Source organism: Jaculus jaculus, chromosome 2 (genome assembly GCF_020740685.1).
Source record: "Jaculus jaculus isolate mJacJac1 chromosome 2, mJacJac1.mat.Y.cur, whole genome shotgun sequence".
Lineage (NCBI taxonomy): Eukaryota > Metazoa > Chordata > Mammalia > Rodentia > Dipodidae > Jaculus > Jaculus jaculus.
The window spans coordinates 116,496,376-116,516,166 of record NC_059103.1 but is presented as its reverse complement, the minus strand read 5'-3'; the positions used below and the strand labels follow the sequence as shown (position 1 = coordinate 116,516,166).

The 19,791-nt window shown below is 44.1% G+C and overlaps 1 protein-coding gene across 4 annotated transcripts in view; it reads right to left on the bottom strand.

Moving 5' to 3' along the window:
- Hnrnpd (heterogeneous nuclear ribonucleoprotein D) overlaps positions 1–8,541 on the bottom strand; it is a 34,121-nt gene extending 25,580 nt beyond the window's left edge. Inside the window, exons 1-2 of one of the 4 annotated variants that reach the window (XM_012947713.2) lie at positions 8,268–8,540; positions 6,407–6,463 (exon numbers count right to left, since the gene is read on the bottom strand). In XM_012947713.2, coding sequence (XP_012803167.2) covers positions 6,407–6,463; positions 8,268–8,506 — 296 coding nt within the window. In that variant the 5' untranslated portion in view covers positions 8,507–8,540. Of the gene's footprint in view, positions 1–6,406; positions 6,464–8,267 lie in introns of all 4 variants that reach the window. The other 3 variants (XM_045142961.1, XM_045142960.1, XM_045142962.1) reach the window with 3 other exon arrangements.
- Between the last annotated feature and the right edge of the window lie 11,250 nt (positions 8,542–19,791).

The window sequence follows — 19,791 nt, the reverse complement described above, 5'->3', positions numbered from 1 at the left end:
TGGCATGGTAGCACACACCTTTAATCTCAGCACTCAGGAATCAAAGGTAGGAGGACCACCATGAGATCAAGGACACCTTGAGACTACATATTGAATACCAGGTCAGCCTGGGCTAGAGTGAGACACTACCTCAAAAGACAAACAGAGACTAAAGAGGGATACAGGATGGATTTAATGGCTTGAAGACTAGATAATTAAGAATTTGGGGCTGGGGAGATGGCTTAGCGGTTAATGTGTTTGCCTGCCAAGCCAAAGATCTAGGTTCGATTCCCCAAGACCCACGTAAGCCAGATGCACAGGGGGGCATACACATATGGAATTTGTGCTGTGGCTGGAGGCCCTGGCGCACAAACTCTCTCTCTCCCTCTCAAGTAAATAAATAAAGATAAAGGAGCCAGGCATGGTATCACACACCTTTAATCCCAGCACCCAGGAGGCAGAGGTAGAAAGATTGCAGAAATAGGAGGATCGCTGTGAGTTCAAGGCCACTCTGAAACTATGTAGTTAATTGCAGGTCAGCCTGAACCAGAGTGAGACCCTACCTCAAACCCCCACAAAAAAAAAGGAAAGAGTTTACATACAGTATATGATGTTGAAACTATCACCTTGATTACTGCCCAAACTCCAAGTATAAGTCTTCCCTCCCTGCACCTAAATTTCCTTAAATACATAGCATGACCATGCTAATATAACACTCTAAAAACTAAACCATGCTAACCTTTAATCCACAAAGCAAATCACTAACAGTTATCAACTATTAGGACATGGGATAATAATTATATATAAGCAAGCTATGAAGCCAGTTTTCCCATAGTGGACATTTTTCAACATTCAAGTCAGAAAACCAAGAAACCGGCAATGCTGTATCACCTGAGACCACATCTGAGAGTGAGCATCCTCGTTCCCAGCATCCCACTAAGTGTCCTATCTATCTGTGTTGAAGCAGAACTCAAAGCAAATCAGACCTATCCTGACAAGTTATATAGCACTCCCATTTGTTAATGTGCACACTTGAAGCAGTTTTTACATGAAATGGAAAGGGCATTCTATTTTTTAAACATGTTTTCAAGCATGGCTTCCAATAGCACTTCAAGGCTTTTTAAAAACTTGTCATCCAAGGTGGAAAAGCAAAGGCTAAAAAAACAACTTTCCACCACAGCCAGGGGCATGGCTTGCTTGGTCAATGATGGACCTGGCCCCAGCGCTCATATAAAAAAAGAAAAAGCAGCCGGGGGTGGTAGTGCACGCCTTTAATCCCCGCCAGGCTGCCCTGAAGCTACATAATGAATTCCAGGTCAGCCTGGGCTAGAGTGAAACCCTACCTCAAAAAAAAAAAAGAAAAGAAAAGAAAAGAAAACCTTGTCATCCAGCCAGGTGTCATGGCAGATGCCTTTAATCCCAGCACTTGGAAGGAAGAGGTAGGAGGATCATCCTAAATTCAAGGACACCCTGAGACTATATAGTAAAGTCCAGGACAGCCGGGGCTAGACTAAGACCCTACCTTGAAAAGCCAAAAAACAATTAATTAATTATTTAATTAATTAATTCAGGGCTAGAGAGATGGCATGGCAGTTAAGGCACTTGCCTATGAAGCCTAAGGACCCAGGTTTGACTGCCCGGTACCCCCACATAAGCCAGATGCACAGGGTGGCATGTGTCTAAAGTTTGTTTGCACTAACTGGAGGCCCTGGCATGCCCATTCTCTCTCTTTTTTTTTTTTTTTTTGGTTTTTCGAGGTAGGGTCTCACTCTGGTCCAGGCCCATTCTCTCTTTAACTGCCCCATTCTTGCTCTCTGTCTCAAATAAATTAGTTAATTAAAAAAAAAAAATACACACACACACACACACACACACACAGAGTCTGGAGAAATGGCACAATGTCTAATGTGTTTGCCTGAGAAGCCTAAGGACCCATGTTCTACTCTCCAAATCCCATGTTAGCCATACACACAAAGGTAAGGCAAAGCAAGGTTGCACATGCCCACTAGGTGGCGCATCTGGAGTTTGATTGCAGTGGCTGAGGTCCCGGCATGCCAATTCTTTCTCTAAAATCAAAACAATACATTCAGCAAGGGGTTGCTTATGCTAAAGGAGAAAGTGCCCAAGTTTAAGGTAAGTATGTTTAACACAAAAGGAAGGACTACCAAGTGTAGTAGAGCTCATGTGTATAAACCCAGAACCTGTAAAGCTGTGAGTTCAAGATCAACTTAGGTTACACTGCCTCAAAAAACTTTAGCCTGGTGGCACACACCTTTAATCCCAGCACTTGGGAGGCAGAGGTTGAAGGATCACTATGAGTTCAAGGCCATCCTGAGACTCCATAGTGAACTGCAGGTCAGCATGGGCTAGAGTGAGACCCTACCTGGGGCGGGCGGGGGGGGGGGGGGGGTGGCACTTCAAATTAATCCTAAAATTAAAAGATTAATGTTTTGGTATCTTTCATAATAGGTAGGAAATTGAATTTATTGCTTCTGAGATAAAGATGTAGCTCAAGGACACATTTACCTAAATGTGAATAAGGCCCTAGGTATCATCTCCAGTATGGCAAGGAGGGGGATATTTAAAAGAGAAAAAAAAAAAAGATGAGGGCCAGAGAGATGGCTCAGAGGTTAAGGTGCTTGCCTGCAGAGCCTAACAACCCAGGTTTCATGTCCCATAATCCATGTAAAGCCAGATGCAAAGTGGCTTATGCATCTGGAGTTCATCTGTATTGGCTAGAGGCCCAGGTACATATTCATTCTCATTCTCTCTCCCTCCTTTTAAAATAAAATATTTTTAAAAAATAATGCTCCTTTGAATTTAACTCTTCAGGTTTTGCAATTTAACCTGTAGAAAGGTGTCAAAACTTCTAAAGTATGTTAACAGCAAAATCTATCTACTTTGGGTCAACTTCACCCTTCACAGTAAGCCCAACTTGACTAAATCAAAGGCCAGTAAATTTAATGAGACTGTCTTACAAATAATTCTTTTCTAACACAAATGTTCAGATTATCCCAGAAACACAAGGGCATGATTATCAATTCAACCACTTAGAAAGAAAATATGTGTAAACCCATTTTTAGACAGGAAAACCTCAAATAACGCCTGAAAGGGAAGAATCACACTTCAGCTAATACTAATGGTTATGACCAAATCTACTGACCTGTCAAGAGGCACAATGCACTTTGTTAACTTGAGACTTTGCTTCCTACCCAACTTGAGGGGGAAGAATTAATGTACCTAGTAAAGGTGAAAGCCAACAATGTTCTGCTGTTCCATTGTTTTTTAAGTTTTAAAACTTCCACCCCACACAGCTTGCTATATTACATAGACATGTATATAGCTCACCATACACTAAAACCTACCCAAAAGAGCTGAAGCTTGGACTACATACCAAAATGCAAAGTGGGAAATTACTGGCATCCTTTTTAAAAAACATTTTATCCGAGAGAGAGGCAGATAGAGAATGAGCACAAGCCAGGCGTGATGACACACGCCTTTGATGTCAGTACTTGGGATGCAGAGAGGAGGATCACCATGAGCTCAAGGTCACCCTGAAACTACATAGGTCAGGTTAGGCTAGGGGGACACCCTACCTTTAAAAAAAAAAAAAAAAAAAAAAAAAGCCAGGTCTGGTGGCACACATTTTTAATCCCAGCATTTTGGGAGGCACACTGTGAGTTCAAGGCCACCCCTAGAGTACATAGTGAACTCCAGGTCAGCCTGGGCTAGAGCAAGACCCTACCTCAAAAAACAAAAAGTCCAAAAACAAAAAAAAATATTAGCACAGGGCCTCCAGCCACTGCAAACGAACTCCAGAAGCATGAGCCACCTTATGCATCTGGCTTTACGTGGGTACTGGGGAATTGAACCTGTGTCCTTAGGCTTTACAGGCAAGTGCCTTAAGCACTAAGCCATCTCTCCAGCACCCAAAGTTAAAAATTACAATGCAACGTCTTATTTAAAAAACATAGTCGGAGGCTGGAGTGACACTTAGCAGTTAAGGCGCTTACCTGCAAAACTTAAGAACACAGGTTCAATTCCCCAGTACCCATGTAAAGCCAGATGCACAAGATGGCACATGCTTCTGGAGTTTGTTGCCAGTGGCTAGAGGCCCTGGCACATCCATTCCCCCCTACCCCAAAAAAGCAGGCCACGGTGGCACATACCTTTAATCCCAGCATTCAGGAGGCAGTGGTAGGAGGATCACTGTGAATTCAAGGCCATCCTGACACTACGGAGGGATTTCCAGGACGGTTGAGCTAGAAGAGACCCTACCACAAAAACAATAAAAAAATAAAAATATAGGCTAGAGGGCTGGAGAAATGGCTTAGCAATTAAGGCGTTTGCCTGCAAAGCCAAAGTACCTCGGTTTGCTTCCCCAGGACCCACGTAAGCCAGATGCACAAGGTGGCGCATGTGTCTGGAGTTCGTTTGCAGTGGCTGGAGGCCCTGGCGCGCCCATCCTCTTCCTCTCTCTCTGCCTCGCTCTCTCAAATAAATAAAAAACAATTTTTTAAGACATGGGCTAGAGAGATGGCTCAGCAGTTAAGGAGCTTGCCTGCAAAAGCCTAACACCAGATTCAATTCCTCAGTACCCACATAAAGCCAGATGTACAAAGTGATACATGTGTCTGAAGTTCATCTGCAGCAGTTGGAAGACCTGATGTGCTCACATTCATCATCGTTCTGTCCCTCCCCCCCCCCTCTCTGGAAATAATTTATTAAAAAATAATAAACCTGCAAGCCGGGTGTGGTGACACACACCTTTAATCCCAGCACTTGGGAGGCAGAGGTAGCGGTGTGAGTTCCAGGCCAGCCTGGATTAGAGAGAGACCCTACCTGGAAAAAAAAAAAAATCAAAAACACAACTATAGGGCTGGAAGGATGGCTTAGAGAGGTTAAGGCAATTGCCTGCAAAGCCAAAGGACCCAGGTTCAATTCCCCAGGACCCACATTAACCAGATGCACAAGGGGGCATATGTGTCTGGAGTTCGTTTGCAGTGGCTGGAGGCCCTGGCACACCCATTCTCTCTCCCTCTTTCCCTGTCAGAGACAAATAAGTAAATAAATAAACAAATAAAATATATTTTAAAAAACATATCTAATCTCTGTGGTGGTGGCATATGCCTACAGTCCCAGCAATTCAAGAAGCTAAGGAAAGAGGACTTCATCAGCTTGGGCAACCTAAGACTCAAAAAAAGAGAAAGAACTGAGCCAGTGGATAACAAATGATCATTATCTAAAATGTTAACATTAACATTTTCATTAGTTTCTCAATTTTCCCCAAAAGGTGACCCCCAAAAAGCTGTAAAACTATATGGCAAGAATAATTTTCAACAGTCAAAATAGTGACCTTCATCTAAAATATAGTAAATTTAAGTTCCTCTAAACAATTATATTAAGATTCAAAAATACAAGTCAAATATAGTAATTTCATCTTATATTAGCTAATTATTTGTGACCACGAGGCACCGAAACACCTAACCATTTTCATTTACTATGCCAAAACTGATTCCAGTATTGTTTCTGCTTTTTCTTTTGCCTACTAGTTTTCTTCATTTCCAATTTAAAACTGGTCAAACTCAGTGGTAAGACAGTAGTAAATCTTGTGTGACATGAGTTCAAAACAATAGTTTTTATAGAAATATGTAAGATGACTCATTAGCTCTCTAATCTCCATCAGTAGTGAACAAACCCCCCTAGAAAACTCAAACAAGACCCCAAAGGCAGAAAGACATTTAAGGGAAGGGAAAGTGAGATAAAAAGAACAATACTCAACCTACCCGCTTCCAAAGAGAAGTCATGCAAATGTGAACACATGTCAACCAACTGTAATTAACATTCCAGCCAAATCACACTGAAAATAAAAAATCTGGTAAGAGCTGTAGTGGAAAGCCACACTAGCCCACCAATGAATGTTACTTACACAATACTCATTAAAAGTGCATCTACAAATACAGCTGGAAATAAAGGTTTTTGTACTATGCACCAAGTAATGAACTACTTTTGACAACTCTAGAATACTTCAGTGTAACATGCAAAACATCTTACACACAGAATATTTTCTATTAATCTAATTTAGCATTAAACTTACAGAACGTCAACCAAAAGCATTTTCATCTTAACGAAAATGTGAAATATTAATAACTTTTGTACTTGCTCACACATAAAACGAACATTACTAATTACGTTTAGCTTAGGCTTGCCAAACTAATTACATGCATTACCACAGACCAAATACCAAGTAATGGCATCAATTTTGCCCAAAAACTATCTCGAAAGGTTTTATTTCCCAGGCATAAGACATTCCACTGTATTAATATCTAGAATTTCCTGGGAATCAATGGGCAACTAAATTACACAGCCTCTGAATGTTGTATTATTGAAATCTTTACAATACAAAAATAAAATTTAAAAGTTTTACCATTCTTCCCGCTGTGCCGCCGCTGCTTCAGTGTGTCGTGGGGAGGAGTTTGAATGGCTAGGGAATTAACAACCGGTACAGCAACCAATCAAAATTCTAGTTTTAGTTTTTCACATTGTTAGGGTTAAAACTAATTCATTTATGCTTCAGTTCAACAACATAACTACAAAGGCAGCTGTTCTCTAACTTCAAAACTCAGAGCTAACAGAAAAGCCTGCCCCCAAAATACGTTATGGTCCTTCTGTCCAAAGAACAGAATTCAGAAAACAAAATTCAAAATGTTAAATGCTTAAGTTGTCTAATATTTAACATATCCCTTTCTCGAAATAAGCTGTATATATAACAGCTAAAGATTACATCTGTTTAAGTTCACTTCCCCTCCCACCTCCACTCCCCGAAAGCCAGTACAACCAGTACAGAGTCGAAGTGCTTCTCTCACCCACCCCAATTTCCTTACAAACCCCGTGTTCTTCCCAACCCAGTAACGAGAAATCACGTTTTCTAATACTAGGTCGAAATGACTTTCAACTTTCCATCAAAACATTTTTCCTACGGTTTAAAAAAAATTTTTTTTTTCACTCACAGCCCCGTTATAAAAAGCATGAAAACAGTAAGGCAGGACCCGTAGTCTGTCATGGGAACAAGAACACCCGACGAGGAACATGATTTTTAGACCCTCCTGTTTGTGTATCACGCTCTTGATTCCCAAAAGCCACATCGTAAAAGCAGCTTTAGGTAGCAAATACAACAATTTCTATTCCAATTAGAGGAAACACATCAAATCCTCAAAAATACTGCAAAAAACTTGTCCCACTGCACAACACAGGCTTATTCACTGCATGATAAGGGGGGGGTGGGCTTCCTTGCCCAGAGAGAGAGGGCCCGAATGAGAAACCACAACAGGCTCCTGGACACTGAAAAGGCGGGAGGGATGGGAAAAAATGCAGGTTGCACAGAAAAAGTAAGGTGAGAGTACAATCTGTACAAACAGGGAAGCCAGAAGGTGAGGGCGCGAAAAGAGTAAGTCGGTGGGGGGAGGGCAGGCAGCAGGCCGGAGGTGGGCACGGCTCGAGTCCAGTGCAGGGCCCTCCGCCTGGGAACTTAAGGAAAGCCCACGGAGCAAAGGCAAGACACCCACGGGAGACCCGGGGCCATTCCAACAGACTCCCTTTCCCTGGCGTGGAAACGCAGGGCCTGAACGATAGCGTCAAGTGGAAAAAAAAAAAAACACCCAAAAACAAAAGCAAAAACCGAACGAGTCGAAAAGGCAAAACTTTGAACTTGAAAGGCGAAAAGAATAGTCAGTAACGTTGGGCCGGGGGGCTGGGGGGGGGGCGCCGGCGCGGGAGATGACGGACAGGGATATGGAGGAGCCCTACACGGTTTTCCCGAAGCAAGTGCTTGTCAATCCTGGCTAGCACCGACCGAAGAGACCTCGGTGATGCTGGCGGAAAAGCTTCCTGCGATTGCACGTCTATGCCTGGAGCGCCGGGAGAACGGAGGGGAGGGAGGGGGAGGAGGGGACAGCGTGGATGAAGACAAGGTCTCCCGGCGAGGCGGGAAAAAATCGCGGCGGCTCCCCGGGTGGGAGGAGAGCCGCGGCGAGGGAGGAGAGGAGGGCGGGCCGGGCAGCAGCGGCGCGCTGACGGCTGGAGGTGGGAACGTGTGCCGTGGGGGAGGGGACGGGGGCGGCCGGCGGGCAGGAAGCGCAGGCCCCGGGGAGAGCCCCGCGTAGACCAGGGCAGCCCCGAGCCCGGAGGACCAGAGGCCCGGAGGGCGGGAGCGAGGCCTAGTGGCGGGCAGCGGGAAGACCGAAGGGGGCCCGAGGAAGCCCGCTTGCCCCGGCTTTGCCCCTACTCACCCTTCATCCTCCTCGTTCTTACTGGCATCGATCTTCGCCCCCTCCGACTCGGCGCTGGCTCCTTCGGTGCCTCCGGCCGCGGTGCCGCCCCCGGTTCCGCCGCCCGCTGCCCCCGGCGCCGCTGCCGCCGCCGCCGCCGCCGCCACCATGGTTCCCTCCTGATCGCCTGCTGAGCTGCCCGCCGCCGTTGCCGCCGCCGCCGCCGCCGCCCCGTCCCCGCCGAACTGCTCCTCCGACATCGTGCTACTGCCTCCGCCGCTGCCGCCGACACGACACCCGCCGCCGCCGCCGCCGCGAACCGAAACTAGCAGCAAAGTAATCCCGGCCGCCGCCGCCGCGCCGCGCGCCCGCTCTGCCTCGCCGAGCCTTCACACAAGGCGGGAGACGCGCGCGTGGCTGCGAAGGCTCCGGCGCCTCTCTCGTCCCCGGCCTGCCCCCCTCGCCTCCCACTCTCGCGCGGCGCGCACTCCCACTCTCTCCGGCTGCGCTCAAAAAGAAGCAGCAGCAGCAGCGGCGGCCACTCTCGCCTCCTCCTCGCTTTAATGGCGCCGCCGCGGACCACCTAAAATGGCCGACGGAAGAACGGCGCGTCCCGGTCACGTGATGTCAGAACGCGCCCTTTGCGCCTCCTCCGCCCCCTCGGCCGCTCGTCCCTCCCACCCAGCCCCGACACACACTCACACACACACACGCTCGCACGCACGCACGCACACACACATAAGTACACACGCGGTCCCGCCCTCCCGCTCCCTTCTATACCTTCGTCGCACGCGCCCCCGTCGCGCAGCGAGGGGCCTTTAAAGGGAACCGGAAGTGGCGTGCGCTAAGGCCGCCGCGCGGGGACCATCGAGAACAAGGAGCGCTGGTTCGAAGGGGCGGCTAGAGAGACCCCCTTGGCTTTGGCCCCGCCCCGCCCTGCCGCGGATTCCTGGAGTCCGCGCACCTCCCCTCGGCCGCGGCGGGCGGGCGGGCGGTGCCGCGGGGGGGGCGGGAGGGTGTGGTTTCGCCTCCCGAGAAGCGGTCCTGCTTGTCGGCTGGCTCGCGGCGGATTTTACGGTCGGCGTGCTCGGTCTCAGGGCGCCAGCGCCCGCGCCGCCCGCGCCGGGTGACATTGAGGCCGCTGGGCTGCCGGATGGCTGGCTAGCCGAGGCCCGCGGACTGTTAAGGCTGCTCACTCTAGAGAGACGTGTGCTTGTCTCCTTTCATCCTGAAAAGGTTCTTCCAAAGAGGCGAGGTAACGCGGGTTTTCAGAGAACAGGACTGGTTTGGCTTGGCGTTATTCATCACCGCATCCAAAAATCTGCCAAGATTCTTTGAAAGTACTAAGTGCGTGAAGTCAACGCAAGGACTCCTTTCCTTTAAATGAGGGTTAGTCTGTGACCTGAGCAGGCTATATAAATGTCATTGAATCACCTTTCCGAGCTTTCTGAGTTAGTCGTGCCGAGTTGGTGGGCTTGAGAAAGAAAAACCACCGTTGGCCGTATAATGCAGGATAACAGTGAAGTTATTTGTTAACACACCTATTACAAATTCCAACCTATGTTTGAGAACTGGACTGTTTCGGTTTTGGGATATGCACCTTCTTGTAATATCCTTTACAGAAAATAAAACTTCTGGGTATTTTTGTAGTCAACTTGGCTAACAAGCAGGGGATTAAGGGAAAGGAGATGGGAGTGGAAGGACAACTGAAAGTAATGGGAGGGGATTCTGATCAAAATACACTATATAAGTGCATGAAAAGTTGATGAGCTGAGGGAGGGATCTCACTCCTTCATTCCCAGCGACAACTCTGGAGGCTGACATAAAATGATCGCTCAAATTTCGAGGCCAACCTCAAGTGAAATCCCTTCAGAAAAAGAAAGAAGAGCTGGGCGTGGTGGTGCACGCCTTTAATCTCAGCACTCGGGAGGCAGAGGTAGGAGGATCGCGGTGAGTTGGATGCCACCCTGGGACTATATAATGAATTCCTGGTCAGCCTGGATCAGAGTGAGACCCTACCTCGAAAAGCCAAAAAAAAAAAAAAAAAGAGAGAGAGAAAAAGAAAATTGTCAATTAAAAAAATGGGAGGGTTGGCGTGTTGGCGCACGCCTTTAATCCCAGCACTTGGGATGTGGACATAGGAGGATCGCCTTGAATTCAAGGCTACCCTAAGACTCCATTGTGAATTCCAGGTCAGCCTGGGCTAGAGCAAGACCCTACCTTGAAAAACCAAAGGAAAAAAAAAATGGGAGGATTACCATGGTTTATTGTCTATAATTATGCAAGATGTCAATAAATAAATAAAATATTTAAGTATGTGCTTTCCACTACATAATTCAGTTTATATTAATTGGACATTACCCCCTAAAAGTCTCAAAGATGAAAAATAAAATAATTAGCAGAATTTGGATAACCATCAAAACAAGAATGTGAGCCAAAACTGGAAATGTCTTAAAGTAATACTCTTGGGCTTGAGAGATGGCTCAGCAGTTAAAGCACTTCCCTGTAAAGTCCAAACAACCCAGGTTCGATTCCCCAGTCCCAGGTAAAGCGAGATGCACAAAATGGCACATACATGTGGAGTTTGTCTGCAGCGGCTATAGGGCCCTGGTGCACCCATTCTCTCTGTCTCTCTCTCTCCTTGCAAATAAATATTTTAAAATAGTAGTCTTGGGGTGGAGATATGGCTTAGCGGTTAAGGTGCTTGCCAGCAATGCCAAAGGGTCCAGTTTGAATTCCCTAGGGCCCACCTAAGCCATATGCACAGGTGGTACATGTGTCTGGAGTTTCCTTTGCAGTGGCTGGAGGCCCTAGCATGCCCATTCTCTATCTACCTCTCTATTTATCTTTTAGATATTTAGATATTATCTTATAAATAAATAAAAATATTGTAAAAAATGATAAGTCTTATCAAACTGATGTAGTGCATAAATCACAGAAAGGTAATGACAAAGTTTATCTTTGACAAAGTGGAAAAGAGTCCCCATTTGTCTACTGCCGAAATAGTAGCCAAGGTAAAGTGGTTATTGGGCTGAAATCAAATAGGTCAGTTGAAGACAATTATGAAGATGAACTGAAGGGAATCTACAGAATCTTTTAGGGCTTCAAGAAGGTATGGCTCCTTCCTTTGGCTCCATTTGATCTCTTTTTTTAAAAAAAATGATCCGTGTGAAAGGGGAAATTTTTTTTAATTTTATTTATTTATTTATTTGAGAGCATCAGACACAGAGAGAAAGACAGACAGAGGGAGAGAGAGAGAATGGGCGCGCCAGGGCTTCCAGCCTCTGCAAACGAACTCCAGACGCGTGCGCCCCCTTGTGCATCTGGCTAACGTGGGACCTGGGGAACCGAGCCTCGAACCGGGGTCCTTAGGCTTCACAGGCAAGCGCTTAACAGCTAAGCCATCTCTCCAGCCCTTGATCTCTTTTTGAAGTAGGATCTCCACAGCCAAGGCTGACCTGGAACTCACTCTGTAACCCAGGCTAGCCTTGAATTCACTCTGACCCTCTAACTCAGTCTCCCAGTGCTGGTATTAAAGAGGTTAGGTGAGCTGGGCATGGTTGTGCACACCTTTAATCCCAGCACTCAGGAGGCAGAGGTAGGAGGATCACCGTGAGTTCCAGGCCATCCTGAGACTACATAGTGAATGCCAGGTCAGCCTGGGCTAGAGCAAGACATTCTACCTCCAAAAAAATAAACGCTTACTCAGGCTGGAGAGATGGCTTAGCACTTAAGGCACTTGCCTGCAAATTAAAAGGACCCAAGTTTGATTCTCAAGGACCCATGTAAGCCAGATGCACAAGGGGGCACATGCATCTGGAGTTCTTTGCAGCAGCTGGAGGCCCTGGCCCACCCATTCATTCTCTGTATTTCTTTCCCTCCTCCATCCCTCCCTCTCCCTCTCTCTGCCTATTTCTCTCTGTCAAATAAATAAATAAAAATAAAGGGCTGAAGGGATGGTTTAGCTGTTAAGGCATTTGCCTGCAAAGGCAAAGAACCCAGGATCGATTCCCCAGGACCTATGTTAGCCAAATGCACAAGCATCTGCAGTTCTTTGCAGTGACTGGAGGCCCTGATGCGCCTAGTCTCCCTCTCTGTCTCTCCCTCCATCTTTCTCTGTCAAATAAATAAATAAAATATTTTTTAAATAATAAATAAAACAGAAGGCGGGAGAAATGGCTTAGCAATTAAGGCACTTGCTTGTGAAGCCTAAGGATCCAAGTTCAATTCTCCAGGTCCCACATAAGCCAGATGGACATGGTGATGAATGCAACTGGAGTTCGTTTGCAGTGGCTAGAGGCTCTGGCATGCCCATTCTCTCTGTCTCTGTCTCTGTCTCTGTCTCTCTCTCTCTTTCTCTCTCTCTCTGTTTCTCCTCCCAACCCCTCTCTGTCTTTCATGAATAAATGAATTAAAATAATTCTTTAAAAAAAAAACTGAAAGTACATAGTGAAGTCCAGGTCAGCCTAAGGTAGAGTAGTACCCTACCTCGGGGGGGGGGACGGGGGGACGGGGACTTAGTAGCAGAGGCCAGTAAGTTAAAAAGGAGATATAAAGGGAAGAGAAAGGAAGGGAAGAGGGTACTCAACAGGTTGGTATTGTATATATGTAAGTAGAATGATTGAGATGGGGAGGTAATATGATGGAGAATGGAATTTCAAAGGGGAAAGTGCAGGGGGGAGGGTATTACCATAGGATATTTTTTATAATCATGGAAAATGTTAATAAAAATTGTGAAAAGATAAAAAATAACAGAAAAGAAAATTTAAAAAAAAGAATTTCCCAAATGGTCCATAGTAATTAACAGCCCAATAGCTTCTGGAATTTTTGGAATTTGAGTGATACTCAAAGTCCTTCAAATTGTAGCATTGTGTTTTATTTGTTTTGATTTTCAGACAATGTCTCTAACCCAGGCTGGCCTGAAACTCACTGTGCAGGCCAGGTTGGTCCCAACTCAGAGCAGAACACCTGCCTCACCATCCAAAGTGCTGGGCTTATAAGAGCGAGCAACCACTCTTAGCCTGATAACCTAAATATTCACTTTGTGCCCCTATATCCACCTGGCACTTCTCTTCCAACCACATAACTTCAGCCTCGTGAACTATCCATCCATCAAAGCCCAATCCTGGGCTGGAAAGATGGCTCAGTGGTTAAACGGGCTTGCTTGCAAAGTCAGCTGGCCCAGGTTCACTTCCCAAGCAACTCTATATAAAGCCACAAACAAAAAGTGCTACAAGAATCTCCGGTGTGCCTATGTGTATGTGCATGTGTGTACACACCCACACACACACACACACACACACACACGTGCAAATAAATCAATCGTGTATTTCTATGAAGTCTACACAGACCCCTTGTGGAATTACTCAGCCCCTTACCCTACCTCTCAGGTCCATAGAATGCTACTAGAAAATTTTCAGTGCCAGGGATGGGATACCTTCCAGCGAGTTGTTGGCCAGGGAGGTCCCGGATACCTCCAAAACATTACAGGCCATTTACAAGGCCCTTGGTTTCCCCCACTAGGAATAGATAAAACCCTGTTGCTAAAGACTCCACATACTTGGGCTGCAAAGTCACTGAGAAACCAGGCTGGAGCTGAGCTGAAAACCTGCTCAATGTACACCAGCTGACAGAAAGCTGGAAGAAGGCATTCTACATGTAGTTCAATGGGAGAAAGAGAAATCACCAGTGAACGTGCCCGACAGTGGACACTGCAAGCCTTATATTTGGCTAGCCAGGCCAAAAGAGCCAACGGGTGCAATAGAGGCATGTCAGTCAAGGTGGAAACCAACTGTCCTCTAATTGGAATGGATACCTGCTCCATGAGGGAATACATCCCTGATACTGAAAACCTACAACAAGGTAGTCATGAGCCCTAGAAGTGTAACATCTGTGCTATCTGGCAAACTGCCCAGTAAGCACTTCTCTTAATGTTCATACCCTTATATTAATGCTACTCTCACTTTTGGCTAGAGAACCTTCTCTTTTCAGATGGCAGTGACCTTGAAATGACCCAAGAGGAACCATGGTGCTGAGAAGAAGTGACAGGAGTGCTCGGCACTGCAATATCTCTTATCACACCTTCCAAAGCTCAGGGTCCATTGCAGAAGAGGTGGCAGAAAGAATGTAAGAGCCAAAGTAAGGGTAGGACTTCTTACGACGTGCCCCTCCAGACACAAAATGGCCTGGATATCCATGACCTCACAGTGCCTGACACCAACTACAGAAGACCATCATAATAGGAAGAAAAGATAATGACATCAACATAAAAGAGAGACTGATCAAGAGGGGAGGGGATATAATGGAGAATGGAGTTTCAAAGGGGAATGTGGGAGGAGGGAGAGGATTACCATGGGATATTGTTTACAATCGTGGAAGTTGTCAATAAAAAAAAAAAAGAAAAATTATTTATTTGCAAGGAGAAAGAGAGAATGAGTGCACCAGGGCCACTAGCCGCTGCAAGCAAACTCCAAATGTATGTGCCACTTTGTGCATCTGGCTATACATCGGTACTAGGAAATTCAACCCAGCTTCTTAGGTGTTGCAAGCAAGTGCCTTAATGGCTCACCCATCTCTCCAACACTTTTTTTTAATTCAAAAAAAATGTTATTAACAAATTCCTTGATTGTAAACAAAAATATTGTAATGCCCTATCTCCCCCCATTTCCCCTTTGAATCTACGTTCTCCATCATATCCCCTCCCCCACTCAATCAGTCTCTCTTTTATTTTGCTGTCATGATCTTTTCATCCTATTATGATGGTCTTTTGTAGGTAGTGTCAGGCACTATGAGGTCATGGATATTCAGGCCATTGTGTATCTGGGGGGAGCATGTTCTAAGAAGTCCTACCTTTCCTTTGGCTCTTACATTCTTTCTGCCACCTCTTCTGCAATAGACAATGAGCTTTGGAATGCGTGATAGAGATATTGCAGTGCTGAGCACTCCTGTCACTTTCCAGTACCATGATGCCTTCTGAGTCACCCAAGGTACTGCCATCTGAAAAGAGAAGATTCACTACCAAAGTGAGAATAGCATTACTATAAGCGTGTGAACATTAAGAGAAGTGCTTTGTGTGCAGTTTGATAAGCATAGTATATCCATTTAGCCAGACAGCAGCAGACATTACAGCCCAAGGGCTCATGACTACTCCTGTTTTAAGTTTTCAGTATCAGGGATAAATTCCCTCCTTTAGAACGAGCCTCCAGTCCAATTAGAGGACAGTTGGTTTCCACTATGACAGACATGCCACTATTGTACCCATTGGCTCATTTGGCCTGGCTGGCCAAATATAAGGCTTGCAGTGTCCACTGTTGAGTATCTTCACTGGTGGTTTCTCCCTCTCCCATTAAACTCCATGCAGAATGGCTTCTTCCAGCTTTCTGTCTGCTGGTCTACATGGAGGAGGTCATCAGCTCAGTTCCAACAGGGTTTCTCAGTGACCTTGCAGGCCAACTATGTGGAGTCTTGAGCAATAGGGTCTTACTATCTATTCCTGGTAGAAAACCAAAGGCCTCAGAAATGACCTATAATGTTTTGGGGACATCAGAAACCTCCCTGGCCAACAACTCACTGAAATGCACACCATCCCTGGCACTGAAAATTTCCTAGCAACAATCTACAACTCCTGAGTGCTTCATTGTCCAAAAAAGTAGGTTTCAATATATTTATTTATATCCTCTTAGATTTTGACTAGCCCTTCCTCCACCTTTCCTTTGCTCAATTTCTTCACTTGACTTCACTTGGGCCTTTTCACCCCCATTAATCTATTCTTCTACTTACACATATACAATACCATCCTATTAAGTACCCCCTCCCTTTCTTTTCCCTTTATGTCTCTTTTCTAGCTTACTGGTCTTTGCTATAGAAGTACAGTCATCTATAGCTAGGATCCACATATTGGAAAGAACATGCAATTTTTGCTTTATGGGCCTGCATTACCTCACTTAATATAATCCTTTCCAGATCCATCCATTTTCCTGCAAATTTCATAACTTCATTTTTCTTTACCTCTAAGTAGAACTCCATTGTGTAAATGTGCCATATGTTCATTATCCACTCATCAGTTGAGGGACATCTAGGCTGGTTCCATTTCCCAGCTATTATAAATTGAGCAGCAATAAACATGGTTGAGCATGTACTTCTAAGGAAATGAGATGAGTTGTTAGGATATATGTCTAGGACTGCTATAGCTGGGTCATTATGGCAGATCAATTTTTAGCTGTCTCAGGAACTTCCACACTGATTTCCACAATGGCTGGACCTGATTGCATTCCCATCAACAGTATAGAAGTGGTCCTCCTTTTGCACATCCTTGCCAGCATTTATGGTCATTTGTTTTCATGGTGGTAGCCAATCTGACAGCTGTGAGATGGAATGTCAATATAGTTTTAATCTGCATTTCCCTGATGAGTAGGGATGTAGAACATTTTTCTTTTAGATGCTTATATGCCATTCGTATTTCTTCTTTTGAGAACTCTCCATTTAGTTCCACAGTTCATTTTTTTAACCTTTTTAATTGGTGACTTCCATAATCATAGACAATAAACCACGATAATTTCCTCCCCTCCCCCACTTTCCCCTTCCAAATCCATTCACTATTATATTCCCTTCACCCTCTCAATTAGTTTCTCTCTCTCTCTTTTTCTTTTTCGTTTTTCTTTCTTTTTTAAAAAATTTTATTAGCATTTTCCATGATTATAAAAAAAAATCCCATGGTAATTCCCTTCCTCCCCCCACACTTTCCCCTTTGAAATTCCATTCTCCATCATATTACAACCCCATCTCAATCATTGTACTTACATATATACAATATCAACCTACTAATTACCCTCCTCCCTTCTTTTCTCTTCCCTTTATGTCTCCTTTTTAACTTACTGGCCTCTCCTACTAAGTATTTTCATTCTCACGCAGAAGCCCAATCATCTGTAGCTAGGATCTACATGTGAGAGAGAACATGTGGCACTTGGCTTTCTGGGCCTGGGTTACCTCACTTAGTATAATCCTTTCCAGGTTCATCCATTTTTCTGCAAATTTCATAACTCCACTTTTCTTTACCACTGAGTAAAACGCCATTGTATAAATGTGCCACATCTTCATTATCCACTCATCAGTTCAGAGACATCTAGGCTGGTTCCATTTCCCAGCTATTATAAATTGAACAGCAATAAACATGGTTGAACACGTACTTCTAAGGAAATGAGATGAGTCCTTCGGATATATACCTAGGAGTGCTATAGCTGGGTCATATGGTAGATCAATCTTTAGCTGTTTTAGGAACCTCCACACTGATTTCCACAGTGGCTGGACCAGATTGCATTCTCACCAGCAGTGTAGAAGAAGGGTTCTTCTTTTTCCACATCCCCACCAACATTTATGATCATTTGTTTTCATGATGGTGGCCAATCTGAAAAGAGTGAGATGTAATCTCAATGTAGTTTTAATCTGCATTTCCCTGATGGCTAGTGACGTGGAACATTTTTTTAGATGCTTATATGCCATTCGTATTTTGTCCTTTGAGAATTCTCTATTTAGCTCCATAGCCCATTTTTTGATTGGCTTGTTTGATTCCTTATTATTTAACTTTTTGAGTTCTTTGTATATCTTAGATATTAATCCTCTATCAGATATATAGCTGGCAAAGATTTTCTCCCATTCTGTAGGTTGCCTCTTTGCTTTATTCACTGTGTCATTTGCAGTGCAAAATCTTTGTAATTTCATAAGGTCCCAGTGATTAATCTGTGGTTTTATGGCCTTAGCAATTGGGGTTATATTCAGAAAGTCTTTGCCAAGACCAATATGTTGAAGGGGTTTCCCCTAATTTTTCCTCTAGCAGTTTCAGAGTTTCAGGTCTGATGTTAAGGTCTTTAATCCATTTGGACTTAATTCTTGTGCATGGAGAGAGAGAAGACTCCATTTTCATCCTTCTACAGATAAATACCCAGTTTTCCCAACATCATTTGCTGAAGAGGTTATCATTCTCCAATGAGTATTTTTGGCATTTTCATCGAATCTCAGGTGGCTATAGTTACCCAGACTTACATCAGGGTCCTCTATTCTGTTCCACTGATCTACATGTCTGCTTTTGTGCCAGTACCATGCTGTTTTTGTTACTATGGCTCTGCAGTATAGGTTTAAATCAGGTATGGCAATGCTGCCAGCCTTATTTTTGTTGCTCCTTATTGTTTTAGATATTCAAGATTTTTTTGTGATTCCAAAATTTTTGGGTTTTTTTTTTTCTATTTCCGCAAAGAATGCCATTGGAATTTTGATGGTGATTGCATTAAATGTGTAGATTGCTTTTGGTAAGATTGCTATTTTCACAATATTGATTCTCCCGATCCAAGAACATATATTTGCATTTCCTTGTGTCTTCTGCAATTTCTCTCTTGAGTGTTTTAAAGTTTTCATTGTAGAGATCCTTCACGTCCTTGGTCAGGTTTTTCCAGGTACTTTATTTATTTTTATTTATTTTTTTGATGTGATTGTGAATGGGAGTGATTCTCTGATTTCATCCTCTTGTGTTTGTTGTTGGCGTATAGGAAGGTTACTGACTTCTGGGTATTAATTTTGTATCTTGCTACGTGGCTATAGGTGTTTATCAGTTCTAACAGTTGGCTGGTAGAGTCTTTAGGGTCCTGTATGTATAGAATCATGTCATCTGCAAATAATAACTTGTTCTCTTCTTTCCAATTTGTATCCCTTTTATGTGCATCTCTTGCCTTATTGCTATGACTAAGACTTCCAGTAGTATGTTAAATAAAAGTGGGGACAGTAGACACCCTTGTCTTGTTCCTGACTTTAGTGGAAAAGTTTCCAGTTTTAACCCAATTTAGTAATATTTTGGCTGTAGGCATGTCATAAATAGCCTTTATTATATTGAGATATGTTCCTTCTATTCCCAGTCTCTGTAGGACTTTTATGAAGGGATGTTGAATTTTGTCAAATAATCAGGTGAGTTTTGTCCTTCAGTCCATTTATATAATGTATTACATTTATCAATTTGCATATATTGAACCATCCTTGCATCTCAGGGATAAAGCCTATTTGGTTGGGGTGAATGATATTTCTGATGCATTCTTGTATTCTGTTTGCCAATATTTTGTTGAGAATTTTTGCATCTATGTTCATGATGGAGATTGGTCTGTAATTATCTTTTTTTGTTCTATCTTTGCCTGGTTTTGGTATCAGGGTGATGCTGGCTTTGTAGAAGGAGTTTGGTAGGATTCCTTCTTTTGCTATTTTATGGAAAAGCTTAAGAAGTGGTGGTGTTAGTTCTTCCCTGAAGGTCTAGTACATTTCACCAGTGAATCCATTTGCACCTGGATGTTTTTTAGTTGGGAGTTTTTGATGACTGCATGGATCTCCATACTTGTTATATTTAAGAGATTATATATTTAAGAGATTAATCCCATCCTGATTTAATGTAGGTAGGTCATATGAATCAAGAAAATCATCCATTTCTTTCAGATTTTCATACTTCATAAAGTATATGTTTTAATAGTATTTCCCTATGATATTTTGAATTTCTGTGGTATCTGCTGTGATG